Source organism: Ursus arctos, unplaced genomic scaffold, assembly GCF_023065955.2.
Source record: "Ursus arctos isolate Adak ecotype North America unplaced genomic scaffold, UrsArc2.0 scaffold_32, whole genome shotgun sequence".
Taxonomy (NCBI): Eukaryota; Metazoa; Chordata; class Mammalia; order Carnivora; family Ursidae; genus Ursus; species Ursus arctos.
Genome location: NW_026623008.1, coordinates 26,616,701 through 26,640,949, shown reverse-complemented (window position 1 = coordinate 26,640,949; position 24,249 = coordinate 26,616,701). Strand labels below are relative to the sequence as shown.

General features: G+C 40.1%; 1 protein-coding gene across 4 annotated transcripts in view; it reads right to left on the bottom strand.

The window, feature by feature from the left end:
- The window catches only part of LOC113268300 (protein argonaute-4), a 37,333-nt gene that overhangs the window by 9,115 nt on the left and 3,969 nt on the right, over nucleotides 1–24,249 (bottom strand). For 2 of the 4 annotated variants that reach the window (XM_026516689.4, XM_044390454.3), the window contains exons 2-15: nucleotides 20,041–20,206; nucleotides 16,483–16,603; nucleotides 14,666–14,847; nucleotides 14,090–14,226; nucleotides 13,849–13,983; nucleotides 12,850–12,937; nucleotides 10,444–10,591; nucleotides 9,878–9,997; nucleotides 9,626–9,754; nucleotides 9,241–9,374; nucleotides 7,932–8,116; nucleotides 6,749–6,908; nucleotides 3,793–4,108; nucleotides 3,513–3,647 (exon numbers count right to left, since the gene is read on the bottom strand). In XM_026516689.4, the coding sequence (XP_026372474.1) occupies nucleotides 3,513–3,647; nucleotides 3,793–4,108; nucleotides 6,749–6,908; nucleotides 7,932–8,116; nucleotides 9,241–9,374; nucleotides 9,626–9,754; nucleotides 9,878–9,997; nucleotides 10,444–10,591; nucleotides 12,850–12,937; nucleotides 13,849–13,983; nucleotides 14,090–14,226; nucleotides 14,666–14,847; nucleotides 16,483–16,603; nucleotides 20,041–20,206 (2,156 nt within the window). Of the gene's footprint in view, nucleotides 1–3,512; nucleotides 3,648–3,792; nucleotides 4,109–6,748; nucleotides 6,909–7,931; nucleotides 8,117–9,240; nucleotides 9,375–9,625; nucleotides 9,755–9,877; nucleotides 9,998–10,443; nucleotides 10,592–12,849; nucleotides 12,938–13,848; nucleotides 13,984–14,089; nucleotides 14,227–14,665; nucleotides 14,848–16,482; nucleotides 16,604–17,257; nucleotides 17,367–20,040; nucleotides 20,207–24,249 lie in introns of those variants that run through there. The other 2 variants (XM_057305395.1, XM_057305394.1) reach the window with 2 other exon arrangements.

Sequence of the window (24,249 nt, the reverse complement as noted above, 5' to 3'; positions counted from 1 at the left end):
TCATCTCGGGGATTCAAATCCACAATGTGTATGGGAAATGGAAAGTGTATGAGGGCGCGGTGGAAGGATGAAACTAAAATGTTTTGGCTACCTTAGGAAAACGCTGAACACCAAAGGGAAGTATTTGGTAGACAATGGGGGATATGTGAAGCTTTCTGAATAATGGAGTGGCAAAGTAAGATGCATTTTTTTTTTTAAGTAAGCTCTAAGCCCAATGTGGGGCTTGAACTCACAACCCCAAGATCAAGAGTCACATGCTCTATCGACTGAGCCAGCCAGGTGCCCTGAGATCTGTATTTTTTAAGCCTAGCCCTGACAGCAGGTGGAGGGTACATCGGTGAAGGAGGAATGCTGATGGGGAGACCAGTCGGAGTCTCCTGCAATCCGGGAGGTTCTGCCCAGGACAGAGGTAACACACAAGAGGAAGAACTGAGACAAGAGATTTCAGGGCAGAACACAGAAGACTATTTGAACAACTGGATAAGAGGGGACAGGAAGGGGGGGGAGAATTTAAAGACAACGCTGAAGTTTCTAGCTTGGCTGACTTAATGTACAATGATGCCAAGTCACTGGAAAAAAGGAAAATTGAGGGAGGAATAGGCTTTGGATGAGGATAAAACAATAAGGAGAAGGTTTAGACGTGTTTTGCTTGAAATGCCTGTGGTAGATTGGATCACTAGTGCCAAATATTCCCGTGCCCTCCCTGGGGGAGGATTATACATCCCCACCCAGTTAACTCAGGAGTGGCCATGTAACTTGCTTTGGCTGATAGAGTGTGGCCTGAGATGGAAACTTCTGGGCAGAAGCTTTAAGAGCCAACATATGGATTGTGCGGATCTTTCTTTCCCTCTGATGTAATGACTAGTGGCGTTCCAGATAGATTCTTCTCTTCTCTGAGGACATCAGGGTCACAGCTGCAACAGAGGCACAGTGAATGTGTAATATGAGCAAGAAATGCATCTTTATAAGCCCCTAAGACTTGGGAGGGTTTTTTTGTTACCGCAGCCTAGCCTATCTTGCTGATACAATGTCCACAGAGCATTTGAGGAAACATATCTGGTAGGCAATTGAAAGTGCAGATCAGGAACTGCACAGAAATGTGTGCAGTTGGGAATACAAATTTAGGAATCTATAACCAGATCAGTGAACGCAGAAAAGTGGGTGAGACTAAAGAGAGTTGAAATTCAGAAGAGAAGAGGGAGAGAAAAGTATGGAAAGCCTGGAAATGTCAGTATTTAATGGCCAGATGAGGAAGAGAAGTCGCAGAAAGCCTGATTCTAGAGGAGGGTTGTGAATCTGGAAAGTCATATTCTTGCTCAGGCAAAGAGGTCAGTGTGAGAACTTGACAAGATAGGACTAGATTCGAAATGAGCAAGTCACTGAGTGAATGACTTCCATAGAATCATTGAAACTGAAGTCAGCCTACAGGGAATGGAGGTACAGATGGAAAGTCAGTCATTTTTCTTCTAAAAGTTTGGCCATGAAAGAAAAGAAAGATAAGGTGGTAGGTTGACTGAGAAACAGAGTTAGGGAAGCTTACTGGGGGGTCTAGGAAGAGTTGAGGAACTTTAGAGGGTGAGGAGAAGGAACTGGAGTTTTGAAAACCAATGGTAATTAATGAAGTGGTCCTGTAGGAACAAAAGCATAGGTGGAGAGATTAGCCTCTGAGATGTGAGTGGAAGGAGAGGAGAAAACACATTTCAGTACCTTTGAAAGTAGAGGAGAGAGGGGCACCTGGATGGCTCCGTCGGTTAAGCGTCCAACTCTTGATTTCAGCTCAGGTCACGATCTCAGGGTCGTGAGATCAAGTTCCCTGTGTCAAGCCCCGTGCTCAGTGGGGAGTCTGCTTCTCTCTCTCCCTCCGCCCCTCCCCCAGCTCGCACTCTCTCTCACACTAAAATGGATAAATGAATCTTAAAAAAAAATAAAAAAGAGGAGAGGAGAGGAAGCTGAGAAAACTCATGCCTTCTGGATGTTGTTTTCTGGGGAAATAGAAGGTTGTTCTACTGCTGGCAAGGTACAGCACTGCCAATAAAGGCATCACAGATTGGGCTGGGGAGTTGAGGAGTGAAGATTTGGAATACATGCTAGGGGAACCCGATAAAAGGAGAAACAGCAGCGCCAAAGCCTGGCTGAGGTTTGCTATCATGAATCTGCAATATCATTCATCATTAAACAAATTACTTTCTTCCTCAGCAATCTCCATTGGCCTAAGAGTCGAAGCAAAGGAAACGGGTAAGTGGACTGATCCAGAGTTGGAGATTGGCAAGAGGCGTGATTAGAGAACTGGAGATGTTGGTAAGTGTCGAGGGAGCAGGGTAGACCAAGGACAGGGGTCATCAATCTCTGGAAGGTTAGGAGTGACACGGGATGGTAAAGAACGAAATGAGGAAAGAGCCTGGGTTTTAGGAAGACAATCCAGCTCCTAGAGCTACAAGGACAGCAATTTGATGGAGGGATGGAGAGGTGACAGTGTGGTTAAGGAGGGGGTGACAGGGTGTTCTGTGACCAGAGCTCAGGCAAGAGTTTGGAGAATTTGTATCAGTGGAGGTCTAAGAAGTACTACTGAGTCAGGGTTTGGGCAGTTCAGAAGATAACACCTGGAATCTGAGCTGACCGGTGGAACTGGAGCCCAAGGAGAAAAACTTAGTTTTCCAATGATTCTGAAAACAAAAAGAAACAGCTCAGCCTTGGATTAGAGACAAAAACTAAGAGCGTACTAGAAAATAATGAGAGTGACCCACAAGATTACAAGATTAAGCAACAGAAAGAACTGGTCTCTCTGGGGGCGGATCAGGGAGGGCCTTGGAAAAGGTGAAATAACATCACAGAAAATATCATAGAAGCAAAGTCACCCAATATTATGCACCTATAATTGGGTAGTTTACACATAAATAACAAATTATAAATCGATTGTACAAAATGCCTCTTTTTGGGAATTATACCCCAAATTAATATTCATTTATTAATTTAATCCTTACAACACCCCTGTGAGATAGGTATTGCTCTTACTACATTTTACAGATGAGAACATTATGGCTTAGAGAAGTTAACCTGCCCATGGTTAGTAAGTGTGACGTTATAAGCATTCAAAGTGTGCACCCTAAGAATCCCCTGCATTGATATATGCACGGATACAAAATCATTTGGAAGAGAAATTCTTCTTTATATCCTAGAACCATGCCTTAGGCACTGGTAACAAGAAGTAGCAAATGATAATAAAGTCCAAATAGATAAATCACCCCTTTGGGGTTTGCCTGTATCACCGTAGTGTATCTTGGCATGATTTTTACTCCCTTAAAAACCTCAGAAGCCAACATTTTCTGTCACACAAGAGAAATATTCAGGCTTGAAACCTGTATCATTCAGAAGTGATCACCTATGTTCAACTGGAGTTAGTGTAGTTATTATTATTATATTTGTTTTTAGGGAAAAAAATTGTATGTATGCCCATCTGAAAACATATATCAGATAATGTATCAGATAACGAGGCTTCTACCATAGTTTCTTACCCTTTCTGTTTTATCTGCACAAAAAAGTCGTGTGTGATGTCTCTTCTGCACCACAATGTAGGTTATTCCTGGCCGGTAATCTTCTTCCAAGCTAATACACGCCTTTCGAATTGCTATTAGCTCTGGCCAGGCGACCTAGGAGTTAAAAACAGATAGACGTTTAATTGAGAACTCACCTTGCAGCTCCCAGATCTGGTTTACCCGGAGTGGCAGATGGGAGGAAGCTCCATCAGACACTTTCTCAGAAACCCCCAAAGGCAGCTATGGGTAATGAGAGTACCTGTTTCATTTGTCCCTCTGATACCCCTCCACGGTAGTAGATGATTCGAGTGGGTTTGAAGCGTGTAGATTTGTAGAACTGGATCAGCAGCTCTCGAACCATGTTAGTGAGGTCCTGAATTACCTCCTGACTGTAGAGGAGCTCCTGCGAGATCTCCTGGCGAGAGGTCTGCACCCGAACAGTGGCACAGTACCGGCTGGGGTGGCCATCCATACTGCCGACGACAGCAGCAATGGAAGGCTTCTTCCCGTCCCCTGCTGGGGGGTGCGTGACATCTGCTCCCAGGAAGATGACAGGCTGCTGGAACACCGAGGGCCTGCTCAGATTGAAGGAGACGTTGACACTCAGACATACAGATGAAAATCTGTACTTTCAAGCTCACCAGATATAATCACAGATATAGTTTTACAAGACAGAATAAAGACTTGAACACATTGGGTGAGAACTCTAAGGCCCACTGAGTGTCTTGCCTCTCCTGAAATGAATCTGAATTGACTTAAGAAGTCAACATGGTTGGGGTACCTGGGTGGCTCAATAGGTTAAGCATCTAACTCTTGGTTTCGGCTCAGGGTCCTGGGATCGAGCCCCATGTGGGGCTCTGTGCTCAGCACGGGGTCTGCTGGAGAGAGAGACTCTTCCTCTCCCTCTGTTCCTCCCCCTGCTCTCTCTCTCTAAAGTAAATAAATAAAATATTTAAAAAGAAGTCAACATGGTTCTTCTATAATAGCAGGAAGGGAAGAATTGAAAAAGAGGGCCTGAGCCAAATTTAATAAAATCTCTGTGTGAAGGGAAGACTTTCCCAGAACGAATTCTCTTGGGATCCTAAGATGCCTACAATGGATACAGAATTGTGGAATTTATGTGGAACGGGGACAAAACCCCCAATGCTCTTTAAGATGTGAGGCTTAGAGAAGAGAATCGAGTCTAGCTACTTTCCTATTTTATTTTTATCTATAGTATTCATCACATATACCACATATTTTACTTAATTATTTTTTTAAAGATTCTAATTTTAAGCAATCTCTACACCCAATGTGGGGCTCAAACTCACAACCCTGAGATCAAGAGTCACACACTCTGCTGACTGAGCCAGCCAGGCACCCCACTTAATTTAAATTGTATTTATTTTCTACACACACACACACACACACACACACGAGTGTAAACTCCACAAGGGCAGGAATTTTATTTGTTTTGTTTTATTCACTGCAGTATCCCTAGTGCCTGGAACACTGCCTAGCTCACAACTGGCACTCAATAAATATTGTTGAAAGAATGAACTCATTTATTTGACACTGATTTTTCTAAGGAATCAAGGGAGAAAAATCATGCATGCTTCTCTGGCAAATTCCTAAAGGAAGGGTTTGGAACTGAGTACTGATTCTTAAAGTGTACTATAGGAGGCAACCCAAATCTGAAAATCTTCCGTAATGTAACAGATAGCTCCATGAGGGCAGAGGCTGTGTTATATTTCTCTGTAGGTATCGCATGCAACATGATGGGGTGGGGCAGTACAACAGCCAACACACATCTGCAACATACATATGCATAACGTAGTAACAGTTTACATATACTATGTACCAGCCACTGTGCTAAACACTTTACCTGTATTAACTCATGTAGTCCTCACAATAATCCCATGAGGGTGGCACAATTATTATCTCAATTTTCCAGATTTAAAAAACGAGACAGAAGAGATGAAGGAGCTTGCCCAAGCATACATGACTAGGAAACAATAAAGCTGGAATCCAAACCCAGGGCGTCAGACACCGAGGTACATGCCCTAAACTACCATGTCATATTGTCTCAAGTATCTGGGGTAAAATTAAATGATCTCAGATTTTAGGTTAACTTCCCATACTGCCTGTATACCTCATCCATCAATGGTGTAGGAAGGATTTTGTTACCTATAAATTGTATTCAAGGGCAAATTAAGAATTGGAATATGTTTGTACAAGAGCAATTTCATATTCTTGTCAAGTACAGCAATCACTAATACCACAGCCCTAAACTGAACTTTTCAAATCACTTTCACATACAGAATTTCACATGAAAACATTTTTGAGTTAACAAGTCAGATAGTATCTCAATAGAGAGGGAAAATACTAATTAATGAAAAAATGGACAACCCAATCTAAGAAATGGCAAAGAACTGAACAAACCCATCACAAAAGAGGATATCCAAATAGCCAGTAAACATATGAAATTGTGTTCAACATGATTAATCATCGGAGGAATGCAAATTAAAACCGCAATGAGATACTATCATCCCAAACAAAATGGCTCAAGTTAAAAGGACTGATACTACCAAGTGTTGGTGAGAATATGGAGCAACCAGAAATCTTCATGGAAATGTAAACTGGTACAACCACTCTGGAAAACTCTTTGACAGTATCTATCAATGCTAAATACATGTACTCTCTATAACTTAGCAATTCTACTCTCGGAAATATACCCAGGAGAAAGAGTATTTACATCCACCAAAAATGTAGAAAAATTGTATACTGAATGCACAAAAACATCCATCAATGGTAGAACAGATTAAAATCCTGTGGTATATCCATATAATGAAATAATATACAACAATGAAAATGAGTAAACTACTACTTAATACAGTAATGTGAATGAATTCCAGACACAAAAGCAGCAGACACAAAATACTACATATTGTATGGTTCCATTCATATTAAGTTCAAAAATAGGCAAAACTAATCTATGGTGATAGTGGTTATCTTTGGGGGTTATCTATTGGGAGGGGCCACAAGGAAGCCTGACAGGGGCTGGAAATGTTCTAGATCTTCACCTAAGTAGTGGTTACATGAGTGTATACATACGTAAGAAAAAGTAATGGAGATGCATGTTTAAGATCTGTGTGCGTGACTGCAAATTACATTACATTTGATCTTAATAAAAATGTAGGAAAAAAAGTTGAAAACACAAGAGTTCGGCACCTTACCTCTGATGAGGTACAAGCACATTGTTAATTCCTCCGAGCTTTGCATTTATCTTCAGGCAAAGGTTGGAAAGGGTCTGGGGTGAGGTCTTCACTACATTTTTTACCTGGACACACTGTGTGGCCATACCCAGGAGGGTATCTCCAACACGTTTCACCTCCGCTACAAGGATAAATTCATTAATTAATTTAAAAATGGTTAAATATTCTCCTAATGACTAAGAGTAGAGGAAAACACCCACACATACACATTTACACAGTGCGCTGTGCTAGACGTGGTCGTTTCATCTGCTAAACCCCCGGGGGCGATTCTTCCTTTTCTTCCCTCCCGCAAGCATTGAAGGTAGCCCACTTCCTTTACTCTCGGATGCTGCCTGCCGCCACTAGCTCAGAACCTTGAAGGTACTTTTTCCACAGGACTGGTCTGGCAAAGGAATCCATCTCCCAGCTCCTCCCTCTCTGTATACATGCCAGCTCTTTGCCTTTCAAGGATTTTTCTCCCACCTCCCCCTCTTTTTCCTCTAAACATGAGAGATAAACAGTAACAAACGAAGCAACTACAGAGGGCACTGAAGACATTTTATAAAGTTCAAATAGCTGGTCTGTGGTTCCCAAATCCTTTATTTAGATGATAGGCAAAAGAACTTTGTATCACTCTTGTTAAAATAGACACAAACTAAACAGCTTCTTTTCTGGAAGTGGTAGGCTCCCCCACTCTTCCCCACTCTGATATTCCTAAGTGCTTTTCACCAAACATTCTGGTTCTTCCTGCTTTGAGGACTATGCTAGAATCCCGCTGTATGCCCCACACTCATTCCCACTGCATTTCCTGACCCCCATTCTCCGATTCCCTCACAAAGGTTGGGAAGAGCCATGTGGCTGGTTCCGGTCAAGAAGCTGCAAATGTTAAGAGCCTTCCAGAGCTCTCTTTTCTCTCTGCCAGGGGGCCAGCAACTTTCCAAATAGCAACTGCTCTGCCAGCCTGGGTCCCAGAGGGAAAATGACATGACGGCATGGGACAGAGGCCACGGTCTACCTTAACGGACACACAGCAGAAGCAAAAAAATCAACCTTTGGTGCTTTGTGTCACCGAGAGCCTGGGGTTGTTTGTGACTACAGCATAACCTAGCTTATCCTGACCTACTCCTTGAAATCATCCCTCATTCAATATTAAAGGAGTCCATACCGTACACTGGTGTCTTCCCAGGCAAGATAACCACGATTAGCTGGAGGCCCACATAGGTCATTTTCAGGTGTTTGAACATGGGCTCCACACTGTCTGCACCTTGTGCATACTTGCAGAAACACGGCTGACCCTGGATGGGCATTCCTGCATCCTTAGAGATCTTACGGAGCTGGTCAGTGAAACTCCTGTTAAAATAGAACCAGTGGCGCGGTGCTTTCATTTCAGAGTATGTTCCTAGCATTTATTTTCCACTAAGATACTTCTTTCAGTTCTGCACATTCTTAGCCAAAATTAAAAATAAACAAACAAAGAAAAAAATCTTTAACTGGTTGCCAAAGACGGGCTGGCAATTGTATCACTGCAATTATAATAAACAAGAATTTGTATTATTATTAAGCTATCAGGTAATCTTTATGAATTTTTAAATAATTATGCCTCAACTAGGCCCCAGGAACTAGAATAGCATTTCTTTTCAAAGATTTTTTTTTTAACTTTTAATTTTTTTTAAACATTCAAATCAGTAATTCTGAACTAAAGAGGAGCAAAGTCAAAATTTTAGGTAATGTGCATTTTGGTAAGCTTGGCACAAGAATGGTTGGGTACGCTTGTGTTCAACTGAGAACATGGAAACACGAAATCGGTATGTTTAGGATTACATTCAAACTTGTAACAGATTTGATTCAATAGCAATATCAAAAGAAATCATCATGTTAAAAAAAACGAAATTCATTGTGAAGTTTTAGATTTTGGATATGAGAAGTGACTTTAATCTATGTATAAAGCTTTCAGAATCATTTCTTTTGTACATTTGCCAATATTTTGTAAGATTCCTTTCTTCCTTCCAGTTCCCTTTTCCTGCTTAGATTTTTCCACCCTCCTCACTAAGTTCCTTTCCATAGACAGCTGCATCTGTAAGACACGAGCCAATGATCTCAGTTGGTGACCCTGCGTAAAACAAGCTCACTCGTAAATTATAATGATTAAATATGGACGAGTTTTTAATCTCAGCTGAAAAGATACAATTAATACCAAAGGAAGCTTCACTAAGAACTCAAGAGTGTGCCAACCGTCTCTGCTTCGGCCTTGTTAGTCACAGGTTTCTGCTTTCAATGTAAGGAAGCTGAGTCAGATTCTTAATGTCAGTCCCGAGTTTGCAATTTACTATAATACAAGGTCTTTTTCCTACAGCCAGATGGCGTCACTATAGGAGTCAGGGATGTGGTGCCAGCGTACACAGCACATTCACGTAAAGATGGTATTTTCATATCTGGAAGGGATATTACTAAGCTGAAAATATGAAGATACTCACTTTAGTAAATCTTCCCTACATTGTTTCTGAGGCGCAAAACAAGCAACTGCCCAAACTTTAATTTCAATGCCAGCATAAAACTGCTTTCCTCGCATGTCCCAGACACCCTGGTTGGGTGTGGCTACTGTTTTATTCTTTAAAAAAAAAAAAAGAAAAGAAAAGAAAAAAAAGAAACAAAAGAAAAGAGAAAAGACATTACAATCTAAGGCCATGTTAATGTCGATGAGGGGATAAACAAAACTCTATTTGGTATTAGCCAAAAGACAAAACGCAATAATGAGCAAAACTATGGGTAAATTCAGTGTGGTGTAGTGGAGAAACCCTGGATTATTCTCTTGTTGATTGGTCGTTGGAAGGAGCTTGCTGAATGAAATCAAAAGCTTACCCGGCCTCCGTACTGCAGCATTGGTGCTGGAAGTACCCGGCCTGTGAGCTCTGTCATTTCATTGTGGACAACAATACCAAATTCTTTAAGGTATGGATCCGGTCCACCCACCATGCTGTTACTCTTCACCTAAAGAACAGGAAAGCCTGCGTATATAAAAACCAAAGAGTAACTGTGGCCTACCAGGAGTTTTCTATTGTCTTGTTTTCTCATCTGAAAGCTAGCTTATCGTGAAGACCATGCCTTACTGACCAGTCTACTGATTTCTTCTTGTCTGTCGGGAGCCGATCTTGCTGTAGCTTTGATCATTGTGGAAGTCTGATTGTCTGTGAGCTTCTTTATACATCGCTGTCCTGCCACGATATTACAGACCTACAGAGAGGCAAAGAGAAATTCGTTTGTGTAATGGTAAACTGTATCTTACCTCTTCCATTCCCCAAAACATGAAAATGCTATTACCTAGCGAAGCTATCTCCCTAAAATATTTTATTTATTTTTTTCAAGACTTATTTATTCATTTGAGAGACAGAGAGAGAGAGCAAAAACATGCAGAGAGGCAGGGAGGGGCAGAGGGAGAGAAGCAGACTCCCTGATGAGCTGGGAGCCCAATGGTGGGCTGGATTCCACAAACCCAAGATCATGACCTGATCTGAAACCAAGAGTCAGACACTCAACAGACTGAGCCACCCAGGTGCCCCTGCCCAAAATACTTTAGAAATTAATAGGAAATTCTACTACTAGTTTAGAACATGATTTTTTTTTTTTAACTCATTCAAGAGACTGGCAGATTTGGCAAAGGAAAATTCAGTTTAGCTTACCTCGAGTGGCAAATATGTATGTTTTTGTTCTTGTCCCACTTGGAGACAGGGAAGATGGGGGTATTTCAGCTGCAGACTATACTTCTGCTTAAAATACTGAGCTACTGTGCATTCCATAGCTTGACCATTTTCTAGCTGTAAAGGAAAACTATGGGAGAGAATATTCTTTTTAGAAATGTCTTCAAGTTCTTTTTTTCTTAAACAAGCAAACAAACAAAAGCCTAACATCTTCTACCTTGATCAGTCACTTAAAAAACAAAGGTCAATCTTTATTTGACCAGTTTCACTTAAGTCATTTTAGTATTTAATGAGAACAGCGATTCTTGGAATTTTCCATGTTTGTTGAAGGTAGGATGAGAAAAATATTAAATTAAAACTTAAAGAGAAGTTAAAACGAGAAGAAGCTGCAGAACCAGAAAATACAAACTCACTAGAGGTCAGTTGACACCTACGGATAGATATATCATCTCTAGCTGGCTTCCTATACATTATTAAAATCAAATAAGGACTTGGGATCATCCATAAAGGAGCTTTATTTGCTTAAGAGAACTTTTTGTAAAGTGAGTGTAACATAGTTATTGGGGCAACATTTCCAGATCCCCAAACCAGGACAAATATATGTGGATTTAGAGACAAAAGACCAAACACATGAAACTGAGACTGTGCCAGGATATTTGATATAAACTGGAGAGCATGATTTAAGAAATTCTCTTTCTTTGGTTCTTCCAGGGGGCAAATTATCTTAAATACTTGGTACAATAATAACTTTAACCTGCTATTTTATTTTATTTTATTTTATTTTTTTCCAAAGATTTTTATTTATTTATTTGACAGATAGAGACAGCCAGCGAGAGAGGGAGCTCAAGCAGGGGGAGTGGGAGAGGAAGAAGCAGGCTCATAGCAGAGGAGCCTGATGTGGGGCTCGATCCCAGATCGCCGGGATCACGCCCTGAGCCGAAGGCAGACGCTTAACCGCTGTGCCTCCCAGGCGCCCCTAACCTGCTTTTTTACCTGCTGCAGCCCTACAACACAACAATGCAGTGAGAATCATCTATGTGATATTTAAATCTACGTGCTTCTCATTTTCATGCAAAGATTACATAAATCTATAAGTAAAATTATTTTTACAGGGTAATGTGAAGTAAATAATGAAAAAGATGCAGTTCTTGAAACAAAAGCTACACTTCTCAACAGTGACTTCATAAGGTTTCAGTCACTTTTTACCCCCTAGAGAATGAAGTCAATAGTATAATATGAAGAATACATGGAACACCACTTTATAACTCTGAAGAAATTCACATCAGGTGCATATGGGTTCATACAGAAGAATTTATTCAAATCATACTGAATTAATATACCAACATTTAGTCAGAGGTCACCCAAAAGCTTCTACTATCTAGAACAAACCCTTCCCGATGATTTTGATGTACGCTAAAGTCTAAAAATTGAGAACCATGGAACTAAAACTGTCAGAGAAGAATATAAACAAACAGGGGCGCCTGGGTGGCACAGCGGTTGGGCAACTGCCTTCGGCTCAGGGCGTGATCCCGGCGTTATGGGATCGAGCCCCACATCAGGCTCCTCCGCTATGAGCCTGCTTCTTCCTCTCCCACTCCCCCTGCTTGTGTTCCCTCTCTCGCTGGCTGTCTCTATCTCTGTCAAATAAATAAATAAGATCTTAAAAAAAAAAAAAGAATATAAACAAACAAACAAACAAAAGGCTTCTGACTAGCCAAAATAATGTAAAGTTTATATATTTAAGTTCATGCTCTTTCCTTGGAGGAGCCAGTATTTATTTATGTCAGACACCAGTTTAAAGATCTTGCTTACAAGAACAAAACTTACATATATAGTAAATAAAAAGCACTTTCATTATATTTTCTCATTTTGCATAGCGCACAGTGGATCAGAAGTTGGGTGATTAGAAAAATAAGATTGGAAAATGGAAACGAGTAGCTGCTGGAGGCATGCCATACACTCTGGCAGCTGGAAAGAAGCGGCAGCGAGCTACAAAAAGAGAAAAGTCCAAGCAAAACACACAGCAATGTCTTCTCATGACGGCCTTATATGACTGATAGGACTTAACCGACCCTTTGGGACACGCATTGAGAATTACAACAGGATAATAAATGATGCCTGTAATGAGGACTCTGCATCGTTATACAAAAGTTGATCTGTGTTTGGCATCCTTTGTTTAAGAGTGAAATGAATCGAAGGCAAGAAGAAATAGGTTTTTTAAATGTCTCTATCAAAAATATTTAGAACATTTTTTAAAGCTGTGGCGCTTAAAAGTGATGATCTCAGTGATTCTGAAACTTGCAATACGGGATACCATTTTCTCAGATCACAGCAGATTCTTCTGCTACCAAAAATGTAACAGTATCATTTCAGATGTGGTAAACATACGTTTGATGACTGGCTGGCCGTCTAGTCACATTACAAACTCGATATTTTCGTTTCATCTGTCCACAGTGGGTCACCTCAACTTTAAGACCTGAAGTTTAAAAAAAAAAGTCAAAACATCAGGCATTAATTAAAATCATAGTGACAAAAACAGGTTCAAATGTTGTCTTCAGAAAGGCACCTCATCATACAGGACAAAAGTTGCAAGGATATGAGAACAATTTTATCATGTATAGGCAAAAAGTCTTAGCTAAGAAGAAAAACTTAGAACCCAGATGACTTAAAATTTGCAACCTACATAAATTTATTAATTCGTTCAATAAATATTTACTAAACACTAACTATTCTGGTATTTTTTTATTAGGTCTAGAGATAGCCCTAATGAAGCTTACGTTGTAGTGAGAGAAGATAGCTAATAACAAGAAAAGAAATTCCAAAGGAGAATAAACCTGTGTTATTTTATTAAAATGTAAGTTTAAAAAAATAATAAAATAAAATAAAATGAAAGGTTTTTTTTTTAAGATTTTATTTATTCGACAGAGATAGAGACAGCCAGCGAGAGAGGGAACACAGCAGGGGGAGTGGGAGAGGAAGAAGCAGGCTCCCAGCAGAGGAGCCCAATATGGGGCTCGATCCCACAACGCCGGGATCACACCCTGAGCCGAAGGCAGACGCTTAACCACTGTGCCACTCAGGCGCCTCAAAATGAAAGTTTTTAAGTGGGTAAAGGGTAAGAGTGCCTGATGTGTGCCAGTGACTGGACAAGAAGCTTTATACATCTAATTGCATTTAATTCTTACAAAAAAACTCAAAGATACTCGTTATTTTCTTTACCATAGAGATGAGTAAATTAAGGTTCATGATGGTTAAGTAACTAGCCAAGGTCCCACTGATAGAATGGGCAGGCACGGGATGGAAACCCAGGTGTGTCTGACTCCGAGACCCTGCTCCTTGCACCAAGCTGAGCTGCCTTGCCAAGACTACTGTAATGCAAATACCTACCTCTGATTTCTTTGGTAAACTTGACACGCTGGGAATCTGTTAGCGGTTTGGTCTGTTCATTGATGTTCTGAATGTCTAAAACCTCACACATGAACTCAATGATAGGCTGAGCCCGGTAGAAAGCAGTTGCAGACACTAACAAACAGAGAGGGTGGATACTTAGCTTCGGTTCAGAGAAAGGGAAAGCACCAAAAAAAAACTAGCCAAAAGAGTAAAGGGGAAAAAGAGAATTCTATCGTACCATCAATGTTGAGCATCATATTCCACATGGCAGGTCTCACAGACTGATGAAAGCCAAACCAAACCTCTCTGCCCCCTCCCAGAGGGTGATAGTAACCTTCGGGAGGTGAGAAAAAAGAACGACCCACCGGAGTGTACCTGAAGAAATGAATTTGCATGTTTTACAAGCAAAAACTTAAAAGGGCTTTCATTTTACCCTCAACTTTATAAACTTTATTTATTTTTTATTTTTTAAAGATTTTATTTATTTATTTGACACAGAGAGAGAGAGAGAGAGAGAGACAGCCAGCGAGAGGGAATACAAGTGAGGGGAGTGGGAGAGGGAGAAGCAGGCTCCCAGTGGAGCAGGGAGCCCGATGCGGGGCTCGATCCCAGGACTCCAGAATCACTCCCTGAGCCGAAGGCAGACGCTTAACGACTGAACCACCCAAGTGCCCCATCAACTTTATAAACTTTATAAACAAACTTGAAACCAAGTTTGAACTGTGACTTACGCAGAAACTTTTCAATGGTTCTAATGCAAACTACCAAAAAAAATCTGACATTTGTGGGAATGAACTCAAACTAAGGTACTAACCTCATGGAGGGAAGGTGTCTTGTGATAACATCAAGTGCTTGTACTGAGTCATCTGGGACTTCATTCAAGTGCCCAGCCAAAGCTTCTAAAAGCAACTGAAGGCTCACAACTGATACCCACTGAACAGACACTTTAAAGGTTTGGTCTTTACCCTCACCTGGAAGAGTCACTTCCATATCAACCTAAGGGGAAAAAAATCACAGTTACATATATATATTTACAGAGTATAAAAGAAAGATCCCAGGAATACTCAACATAGTATTTGCATAAGGATATTTATTTTAACACTTGCTGTAATTGCAGAACATTGGAAACAACCGAAGTGTCCATCAAGAGGGGAATAATATAATATTAACTATTATGCAATAGTTTGAAAATAAGGTCAATGTTACAACATGGATGAACCTTGAAAACATTATGCTAAGTGAAATACGCCAGACACAAAGGGACATATATTGTATGATTCCACTTACATGAAGTACTTAGACTAGTCAAATTCATAGGGACAGAAAGAGGGAAGGGCAGAAGGAGAGGGAGAGAGAGAATCTCAACCAGGCTCCACACACAGAGCCCAACACAGGGCTCGATCTCACAACCGTGAGATCATGACCTGAGCCAAAATCAAGAGTCAGATGCTTAACCAACTGAGCCATCCAGGCGCCCCAAGACCTAAGGTAGAATAGTGGATACCAGGAACTGGGGGAAGGGGACAGGAGAACTTAATGCTTCGTGGGTATGTACTTTCAGTTTGGGATGATAAAAAAGTTTTGGAGATTGATAGTGGTTATGATTGCACAACAACGTGAATACACTAAATGCCACTGAATTGTACACTTAAAAATGGTTAAAATAGTGAATTTTATGTTATGCATACTTAACCACAATAAAAAAGAATTTGAATTAAATAAATGATAAGGTGTATTTAAATGTACAGAACTGGAAAGATCTCCCAGACATATTGTTAAATGAAAAAGCAAATTCTAGAATGATATGCAAACAAATAAGAATATACATAAGCATATGCATAAATAGCTAATGCACATAAAAATATCTGAAAGGATACATACCAAACTATCAGAGTAGTTTCTTCTAAAAAGGAAAATGGGATTGGGGGATGCAGGCAGGTAGGGAGGCAGGAAATCTCAGTATTTCTAGATTTCTTTTTTATTTTTTTTAAAGATTATATTTATTTATTTGACAGAGAGAGAAAGCCAGCGAGAGAGGGAACACAAGCAGGGGGAGTGGGAGAGGAAGATGCAGGTTCCTAGCAGAGAAGCCCGATGCGGGGCTCTATTCCAGAACTCTGGGATCACGCCCTGAGCCGAAGGCAGACGCTTAACAACTGCGCCACCCAGGCGCCCCAGTATTTCTAGATTTCTAAGTAAGTTTATAAGGAGTGTATGTTTACATATTGCTTTTCTAATTTAAAAACTAAACTTGTAAAAGAAAAAGTTATTATGGTATAATGAATATTTTCATAAGTGGGTGTTTTCTATAATCTGTAATTTTCTATAATCTATAAAAACTCCATTGTTCAGACTCATATAGCAAGTACATTAGCAACATGAAAAACTTGGAATATATGTAATCAACCTAATCTAATCTAATTCTAATAATTATAATCAACCTATATTCCAATGCTAATCTCATCTTCGATTATTGGTTAACTAAGGGACAAGAGTCTACGGACACAGTAAGACATCTATCATCACCATGTGAAACAACTCTAAGAATTAAGTTGTTGTTAGAAAGAGCAACAGTTTTGTCCTATGTAAGCGACCCAGGTCTAATACGCATTTCTGGCTGTTAACACTTACCCTGTCCCGTCCAATTGGTAGTGGATGTGCTGTGTACATGTTTCTTTTGCCATCATAGCCAGGCTGCCGATCACCAAATATTTGCATCTTGAAGTGCCGCACCATTGTATCTACCACCTCTCTTAACAGTAATGGAGACAGTGGCAGTTAGCTTCGAGAAATGGTGAGCAGTAAGGAAACTATCGCCATACCGTAATCACCTAAATTGAGTTCAAAACTACTTGGAAAAAGTAAGAGTTATAGTTATAATCGACCTCAGTAATTAAAAAAAAATAGTTAACAACGGTCAACGAAAGAAAGGTAGCAACAAGGGAACAAAAGCAGCTGCGAGATGATAAGAAAAGCAGGGAATAAAAACAGAGCATGACATTTATGGCACCCTCTCAAACTCTTGACTTTCATAATCCTCTCCCATGACAAGTATAGCCCTACGAGAACAACCCATCTTAGGTATCCAAGTTTGGCATGAGTACTCATAATTGAGCCACGCTAAATGTGTTAGCAAATAAACATCCTCATTCAAGTATCATGGTTTCAGAAAAGAGAGTAGGCGGAAATTCAGAAATGTGAGGACCAATAAATCCAAGATGCGTCATACTCAAAGTCAACCCCTTTGTCTAATGCTGGTAATTTATTATTCTTCATACTGTCTTAACTCCAAAGAGCAGTGTAGAGAAGGAAATGTAAAATATTGTCATTCCATAAAGATTACCAATGTAGTTTCTTTCTTTTTAGAATGAAAGCCTTTCCCTCAGTCAAGCATGCACAGCTTTACCCTTATAAGTGTTCTTGCGCATGTGCCGGACCACACCGTCTGCAGGCTCGGAAGTAAAGGCAGTCGCAGGGTAACTACAGTATACGGTTTAAGATGGACAGATCTGAGTCTGTAAGATTTTGGAATGCTAGAGTTAATGAAAACTATATCTTACCAATGTTTAGTGAGTGCTACAGGTGGCAACTGTATCTTAAAAGCCAAAATACATCACAACTAGCTAAGGCATTCATATTCTGCAAACAAAATCTATGGAAAAGATACACATTTATAATCCAAATTGTGCAACTGAAAACAATTGATGGAAAAATGTAGTATCGTATATCACCGATTTAAAAAAGCTATCTTAAGAATAATACATTTTCATATCGGAAGGGTAATTTCTCATCTTACATTCTTAAATTATAACCATAAATTGTCTTATAGTGAGGAGATATTTTCACCTCTATTCTCACTTAATCTTTGTGAGACAGATAGGGTAATGATTACTGTCTCCATAGCAGAAAGAGAAAAAAAAATCAGAATAGGCAAGTGATCTGTCCCTGGTCACACAGTGACTGAGCGGCAGAGCTGCGTGACCTTGGACAAGGTACTGAATCTCCCATTCTCTGTTTCTTTTCTTTGTAAAATCATAATAATCATAATACCTACCACAAAAGTTTGTTGTATTAAGTGAATAAATACACAGAATATTTAGAACAGTGCTTGTCATACAATAAGCTGCTTACTCTGGCGTGTTCATGGATACGACTCCAAGAATTTTCCTCTTTCCTGAATTATCAACTTTTTCCTCTTTACTGGATTATTTCCTTCAGCATACAGATATGCTATAGTTTCTCTCTTCTTCAAAACAATTATACTTCCCTGACCTGACTTCCTCCTCAGTGGAACATCCCACTTGTCTGCTCCCCTTTGTGTCAAAATCCCTTAAAGGAGTTGTCTCTAACTGCTCTTCTCCTGTCTCTCTTAAACCTTCTCCGCCTTCCCTCCACCAAAACTACTCTTATCAAGGTCCCCAGTGGGCTCCACAATGCTAAATTCAGTGCTCCTTGAACATTAGATGATAAATTCCTCCAACCTAAAACATCTTCCCTTGCCTCCTCACTCTGTCCCAGTTCTCGCCTATCCCAGTGGCCTCTCCATGCTAGTCTCCTGGCTAATAATCCTCATCTCCCCAATTTTAAAATATTGGGGTGCCCCAGGACTCAGTCTCGGAGTCTTCCTTTCTCTAACCACGTTCACTTCCGATATAATTTTACCTGGCTCATGGCTTTACCACCAATATGGTGATGACTCTCAAATGTTTGTCTCTAGCGTGGACCTCTCCCCTGAATCCAACTTCATCTATTCATCTCCCCGCTCAGCATCTCCACTAGGACGTCTCAGAGACATCTCAGCCCTAATGTGTCCAAAACAGGTCTCCTGATCTGCCAGCCCTGTTGACCTCTCCCATAGTTTTCCTCATCCCAATAAACGGCAACTCCATTTTTCCACTTGCATAGGACAAAAACCCTGGGATCGAGCATGACTCATTTCTTCCCTCATACCCCATGTTCCGTCCATCAGCACATCTTGGTGACACCACGTCCAAAAGTTATTAAAAATATCTCAGTGGCTCCCCCCACCCCCATTCTCTATCTTCTTTGCCTGATTTATTTTTCTTCATAGCACTTATCACTGACTAACATGTAATATGTTTTATTTGCTTATTCATTTATTTTTGGTCTTCTCCCCTGTTAGAATATAAGCTCCTCAGGGGTAGAAACTTTTGCTTTTTTTGTTCATGTTGCATTCCCAGGACATAGAACAATACCTGGTACGTAGTAAGCACTCAATAAAATAGTCATGGGATGGATTAATGTTAGCTATTAATACCACTTCTATTATAATTGATCTCCGTTATACAATAGCCAAGCAATTTTGGGCTTGCATGAGATTAAACTGTACCAGAAAGCCATATTATTGATCTATAATGAGAAACAAAAATCAAGCAGCATAAAATATTGTGCTTGACAGCACAGGCATTCTTAGAAAGGCAAGAATCCTAATATTAAGGATTGCTTAACCACCCTGGCATGAAAAAGGGGAAAAGGTAAGTAGCTGTTCATAGCGTTGTAAAAATACCTACTGCAGGACTATGTCTCCACACTCGGTAAATTCCTGCCACACAAACCACAAGGCTTAAATCATCTCATCTAGAGCCCTCTTGAGTAATGTGAGAACTAAACAGAGCTTCTCTCCGAGCTTACTTTTTTCAATACTCCAAGATGATTCTTCTGCCTTCACACTTACATTTTTCTCATGTCCGATACTAACACTTAATAATAAAATCGGAATTTACAGATAGTTTTTTTTTAAGATTTTATTTTTAAGTAATCTCTACATCCAACATGGGGCTCAAACTCACAACCCCGAGATCAAGAGTTGCACGCTCCACCAACCGAGCCAGCCAGATGCCCCTGAATTTTCAGACAGTTCTAACTTCCCATGGACACTAACGTTTCACCTTTTTAAATTTATTATTTGAATTTCTGCTACCATTGGACAATAAGAGTGATGTTCTCCTTCACTCGGTAAGTATTTACTTATTGAACAACAATGTATCCAGCACTCTGCTAGAATGTGTGGAGGATAACCAAGTATGAAACAACAAGGCTGCTATCAAGAAACTTACCATCTTAGAAAACAAAGCCTACATGTTGAAAGAATTTAGAGAACAATATGATACACAATAAATAAGCTATATGCACTTAAATATATAGCAGTCTACATTTTCTAATCCTTACCTGTTGACTCTGCGAGGCCGTTTTTCTGGTTTAATATCCACATCGTAGTGATACACGTCTATTTTAGGAATCTGAACCTGAAAATGATTGGCTAACAGTCGAATTGGTTTTCCAACAGTTCCAAGGCCAGGACGACGAGGTGGCTGAAACAGGCTGGCTGGAGGTCCTGAAGAGATTGAAAGACATTTGATGTGCTATTTGGTCATAAAGGATCATATTCTTTTAACCTAAGGTTTCCTAGATTTCTAAATATTTTGCCATGTGGCAAATATTCAAACTATTCAGATATTTTGAATCTGGGGGACATCAAAGTTACATAGACAGTATAATGAACTCCTCTCAGATACAGGCTACTGCAGAAAACCTCTTACGAGCATCAGTAGATCTATAGGTTGGCTTACAAACTTATACGCATTTTTTAAAAGATTTCATTTTTAAGTAATCTCTACACCCAATGTGGGGCTCAAACTTACAACCCGGAGATCGAGAGTTGCATGCTACACTGACAGAGCCAGCCAGGCACCCCCAAATTATATGCATTTGAAAATAAAACCATCTCTAAGCTCTAGGGACGATCACCGTGCTTGGGCTGGAGAAGAGCCATTAATCCTTCACAAACTAGCCTACATTATTATAATTTGTACAGACAGGAGGAGATTAACAGCAGCTATATTTATTAATCTACTTGCTAATTTAGATAGTGAAACAATACCAATAATGCTAGACTTTATTGTTTATAACCTCATGTTTGCAGAATCTGGACAATGTGACACTTCTTGATCATAACGTCTAGTTCATTTATTCAACACTTATTCACTTATTCCACGTCTAACCTGCGCTGCAGATTCAGGAAAAAGAGTTTCTGCCTTCAAGAACTTACAGTCTAGACCAGCAGTTCTCAACCTGGGGGAGACAGTGTCCCCCAGGAAACATCTGACAAATGTCTGGAGACATTTCTGGTTGTCACCACTCAGAGGGTGCTATTGATGTATAGTGGGTAGGGGCTAGGAGCAGCTAAACATCTTAGAGTACACAGGACAGCCCCCTACAACAAAGAAGTATCTATCCAAAATATCAACAGTGTTGCGGGTGAGAAACCCTGGTCTAGACAGAGCAGTCATTCCAAATTATTCCATTGATGTTTCATAAAATATTCCACAAAAAGAAAGGATTCCATAAGCTAAAGAAACTGTACATCTCTCCCCTTCTCAAAATTCCAATGTACATTATTGTATTAAATTCTCTAATGAGTTTTATAATAAATCTGTTTAATCACTTACCCAACTTATTTTTCCCCCTAAACTCTCTCTTTTTAGAATCAAATATCTACCAAAATTCAGGAGATAAGGATTGAGGAAACACAGACTGGGAAATATTTGACTCTAGAAAACCTTACTTCTGATGATAATGTCAAGTAGACACTGGCCTAAAAAATAAACATCTTTTCTGCTATGAATAGGTGTTGAATAAAGTGGGCTGTGATTACAGTGGAAAGTTACCACAGGTTCTTATTGCTCTGGCATTTTGCCAAGAACAAAGACAATTCACTAAGGAGAGAAAACTTTAAAGCAAGAAGCTATTCTGGTCCAACATCACTTAGGAAGAATCAAACACTTTAATGAGATGTGTGTTGACAGATCTCCATATACTAACTTTTAAAGTTTTTGAAAATCTCACATATTAAATTCATTGTTCAATCTTTCCCTAACTCTACTCATCCTTCAAAACCCAGGTTAGGTGTGACTTCTTTACTGGACGTTTCCAGTAAAGATGCATCCTTGGGGTACCCAAGACTCTGTATAAGGGAGCACTTAGTACAAGTACATAGAAACAACATTTAATTATTGTCCCATCCACTAGGCTGCAAATTCTTAGAAGGAATGGATCTCCAATTCATTGTTATCTCCTCAATACCTCATTCAAGGACTAGCACGTTGTAGGAATTCAATAAATGTTAATTCAGGCATACCTCATTTAATTGCACTTTGCTTTATTGTGCTTTGCAGATATTACATGCTTTACAAGTTGAAGATTTGTGGCAATCCTGCATTGAGCAAGACCATTGGTGTTATTTTTCAAACAGCATTTGCTCATTTCTCGTCTCTGCGTCACATTTTGGTAATTCTCACAATATTTGAAACTTTTTTGTTATTATTATGTTTGTTATGGTGATCTGTGATCAGTGATCTTTGAGTTGCTGTTGTAATTGTTTTGGGGTGCCACGAACTGCAATCACATGAGACAATAAATTTAATCCATAAATGTTGTGCGTTCTGACTGCTCCACTGACTGGCCATTTCCCTCTCTTCCTCTCCTTGAGCAGCCCTGTTCCCGGAGACACTACAACACTGAAACTAGGCCAATTAATACCCCTACGATGGCCTTCAAGTGTTCAAGTGAAAGGAAGAGTCACATATGTCTCACTTTCAATCGAAAGCTCGTAATGATTAAGCTTAGTGAGGAAGGCATGTCAAAAGCCAAGACAAGCCAAAAGTAGGCCTCTTGTGCCAAACAGTCAGCCAAGTCGAGAATGCAATGGAAAGTTCCTGAAGGAAGTTAAGAGTGCTATTACAGCGAACGCAAGAATGATAAGAAAGCAAAACAACCTTATTGCTGATATGCAGAAAGGGGTCTGGAGAGATCAAATGAGCCACAAAATTCCCTTAAGTCAAAGCCTAACCCAGACCAAGACCTAATTCTCTTCAATTCTATGAAGGCTGAGAGAGGTGAAGAAGCTGCAGAAGAAAAGTTTGAAGCTAGGGGCACCTGGGTGGCTCAGTCAGTTGGGCATCTGACTCTTGATTTTGGCTCAGGTCAGGATCTTAGGGTCCTGAGACCAAGCCTCCCCACCCTCTGCCCCACCAGGCTAAGCATGGAGCCTGCTTGAGATTCTCTCTCTCCCTCTCTCCCTGCCCCCTAACCCCTGCTTGTTCTCTTAAAAAAAAAAGAAAGAAAAAGAAAAAAGAAAAGAAAAAGAAAGGAATATGAAAGAAAGAAAGAAAGAAAGAAAGAAAGAACAAAAGAAAGAAAGAAATGTTTGAAGCTAGAAGAGGTTGGTTCATGAGGTTTAAGGAAAGAAGCCACCTCCAGAACATAAAAGTGCAAGGGGAAGCAGCAAGTGCTGATAGAGAAGCTGCAGCAAGTTCTCCAAAAGGTCTAGTTAAGACAATGAAGGTGGCTACAGATTTTCAATGTGGTTGAAACAGCCTTATACCGGAAGAAGAGATCACCTAGGACTTTCATAGCTGGAGAGAAGTCAATGCCTGGCTTCAAAGCATCAAAGGACAGACCAGTTCTTGTTAATGGCTAATGCAGCTGGTGACGTTAAGCTCAAGCCAATGTTCATTCTGAAAATCCTAAGGTCCTTAAGAAGTATGCTAAATCTATTCTGCCTGTGCTCTATAAATGAAATGACAAAGCCTGGATGACAGCACATCTGTTTATAACGTGGTTTATTGAATACCTAAACCCGCTGTAGAGAAATACTACTCAGGAAAAAAAGATTCCTTCCAAAATATTACTGCTCATGAACAACGCACCTGGTCACCCACAAGCTCTGACAGAGGTATACAACGAGATTAGTGTTGTTTTCATGTCTGCTAATACAACATCCATTCTGCAGCCCATTAATCAATGAGTAATTGATTTCAAGACTTATTATTTGAAAAAAACAAAAGACATTATTTGAGAAACACATTTCATAAAGCTATAGCTGTCATAGAGAGTGATTCCTCTGCTAGATCTCGGCAAAGAGAATTGAAAACCTTCTAGAAAGGATTCACCATTCTAGATGCCATTAGGAAGACTCAGGGTTCAGGGGAAGTGCTCAAAATATCAGCATTAATAGGAGTTTGGGAGAACTTGATTCCCACCCTGGATGACTGTGAGGGGCTCAGACTTCAAGGGGGGAAATAGCTGCAGATGTAGTGGGAACGGCCAGAGAGCTGGAATTAGAAGTAGGCCTGAAGACGGGACTGAGTGGGTGCAATCTCATGATAAAACTTCAAAGGATGAGGAGTTGCTTCTGCGGATGAGCAAAGAAAGTGGTTTCTTGAGATGAAATCTATTCCTGGTGAAGATGTTATGAAGATTGTTGAACTGACGACAAAGGACCCAGAATATACAAACTCAGTTGATAAAGCAGTGGCAGGGTTCGAGAGGGTAGACGCCAATTCTGAAAGAAGTTCTATTGTGGGTAAAATGCTATCA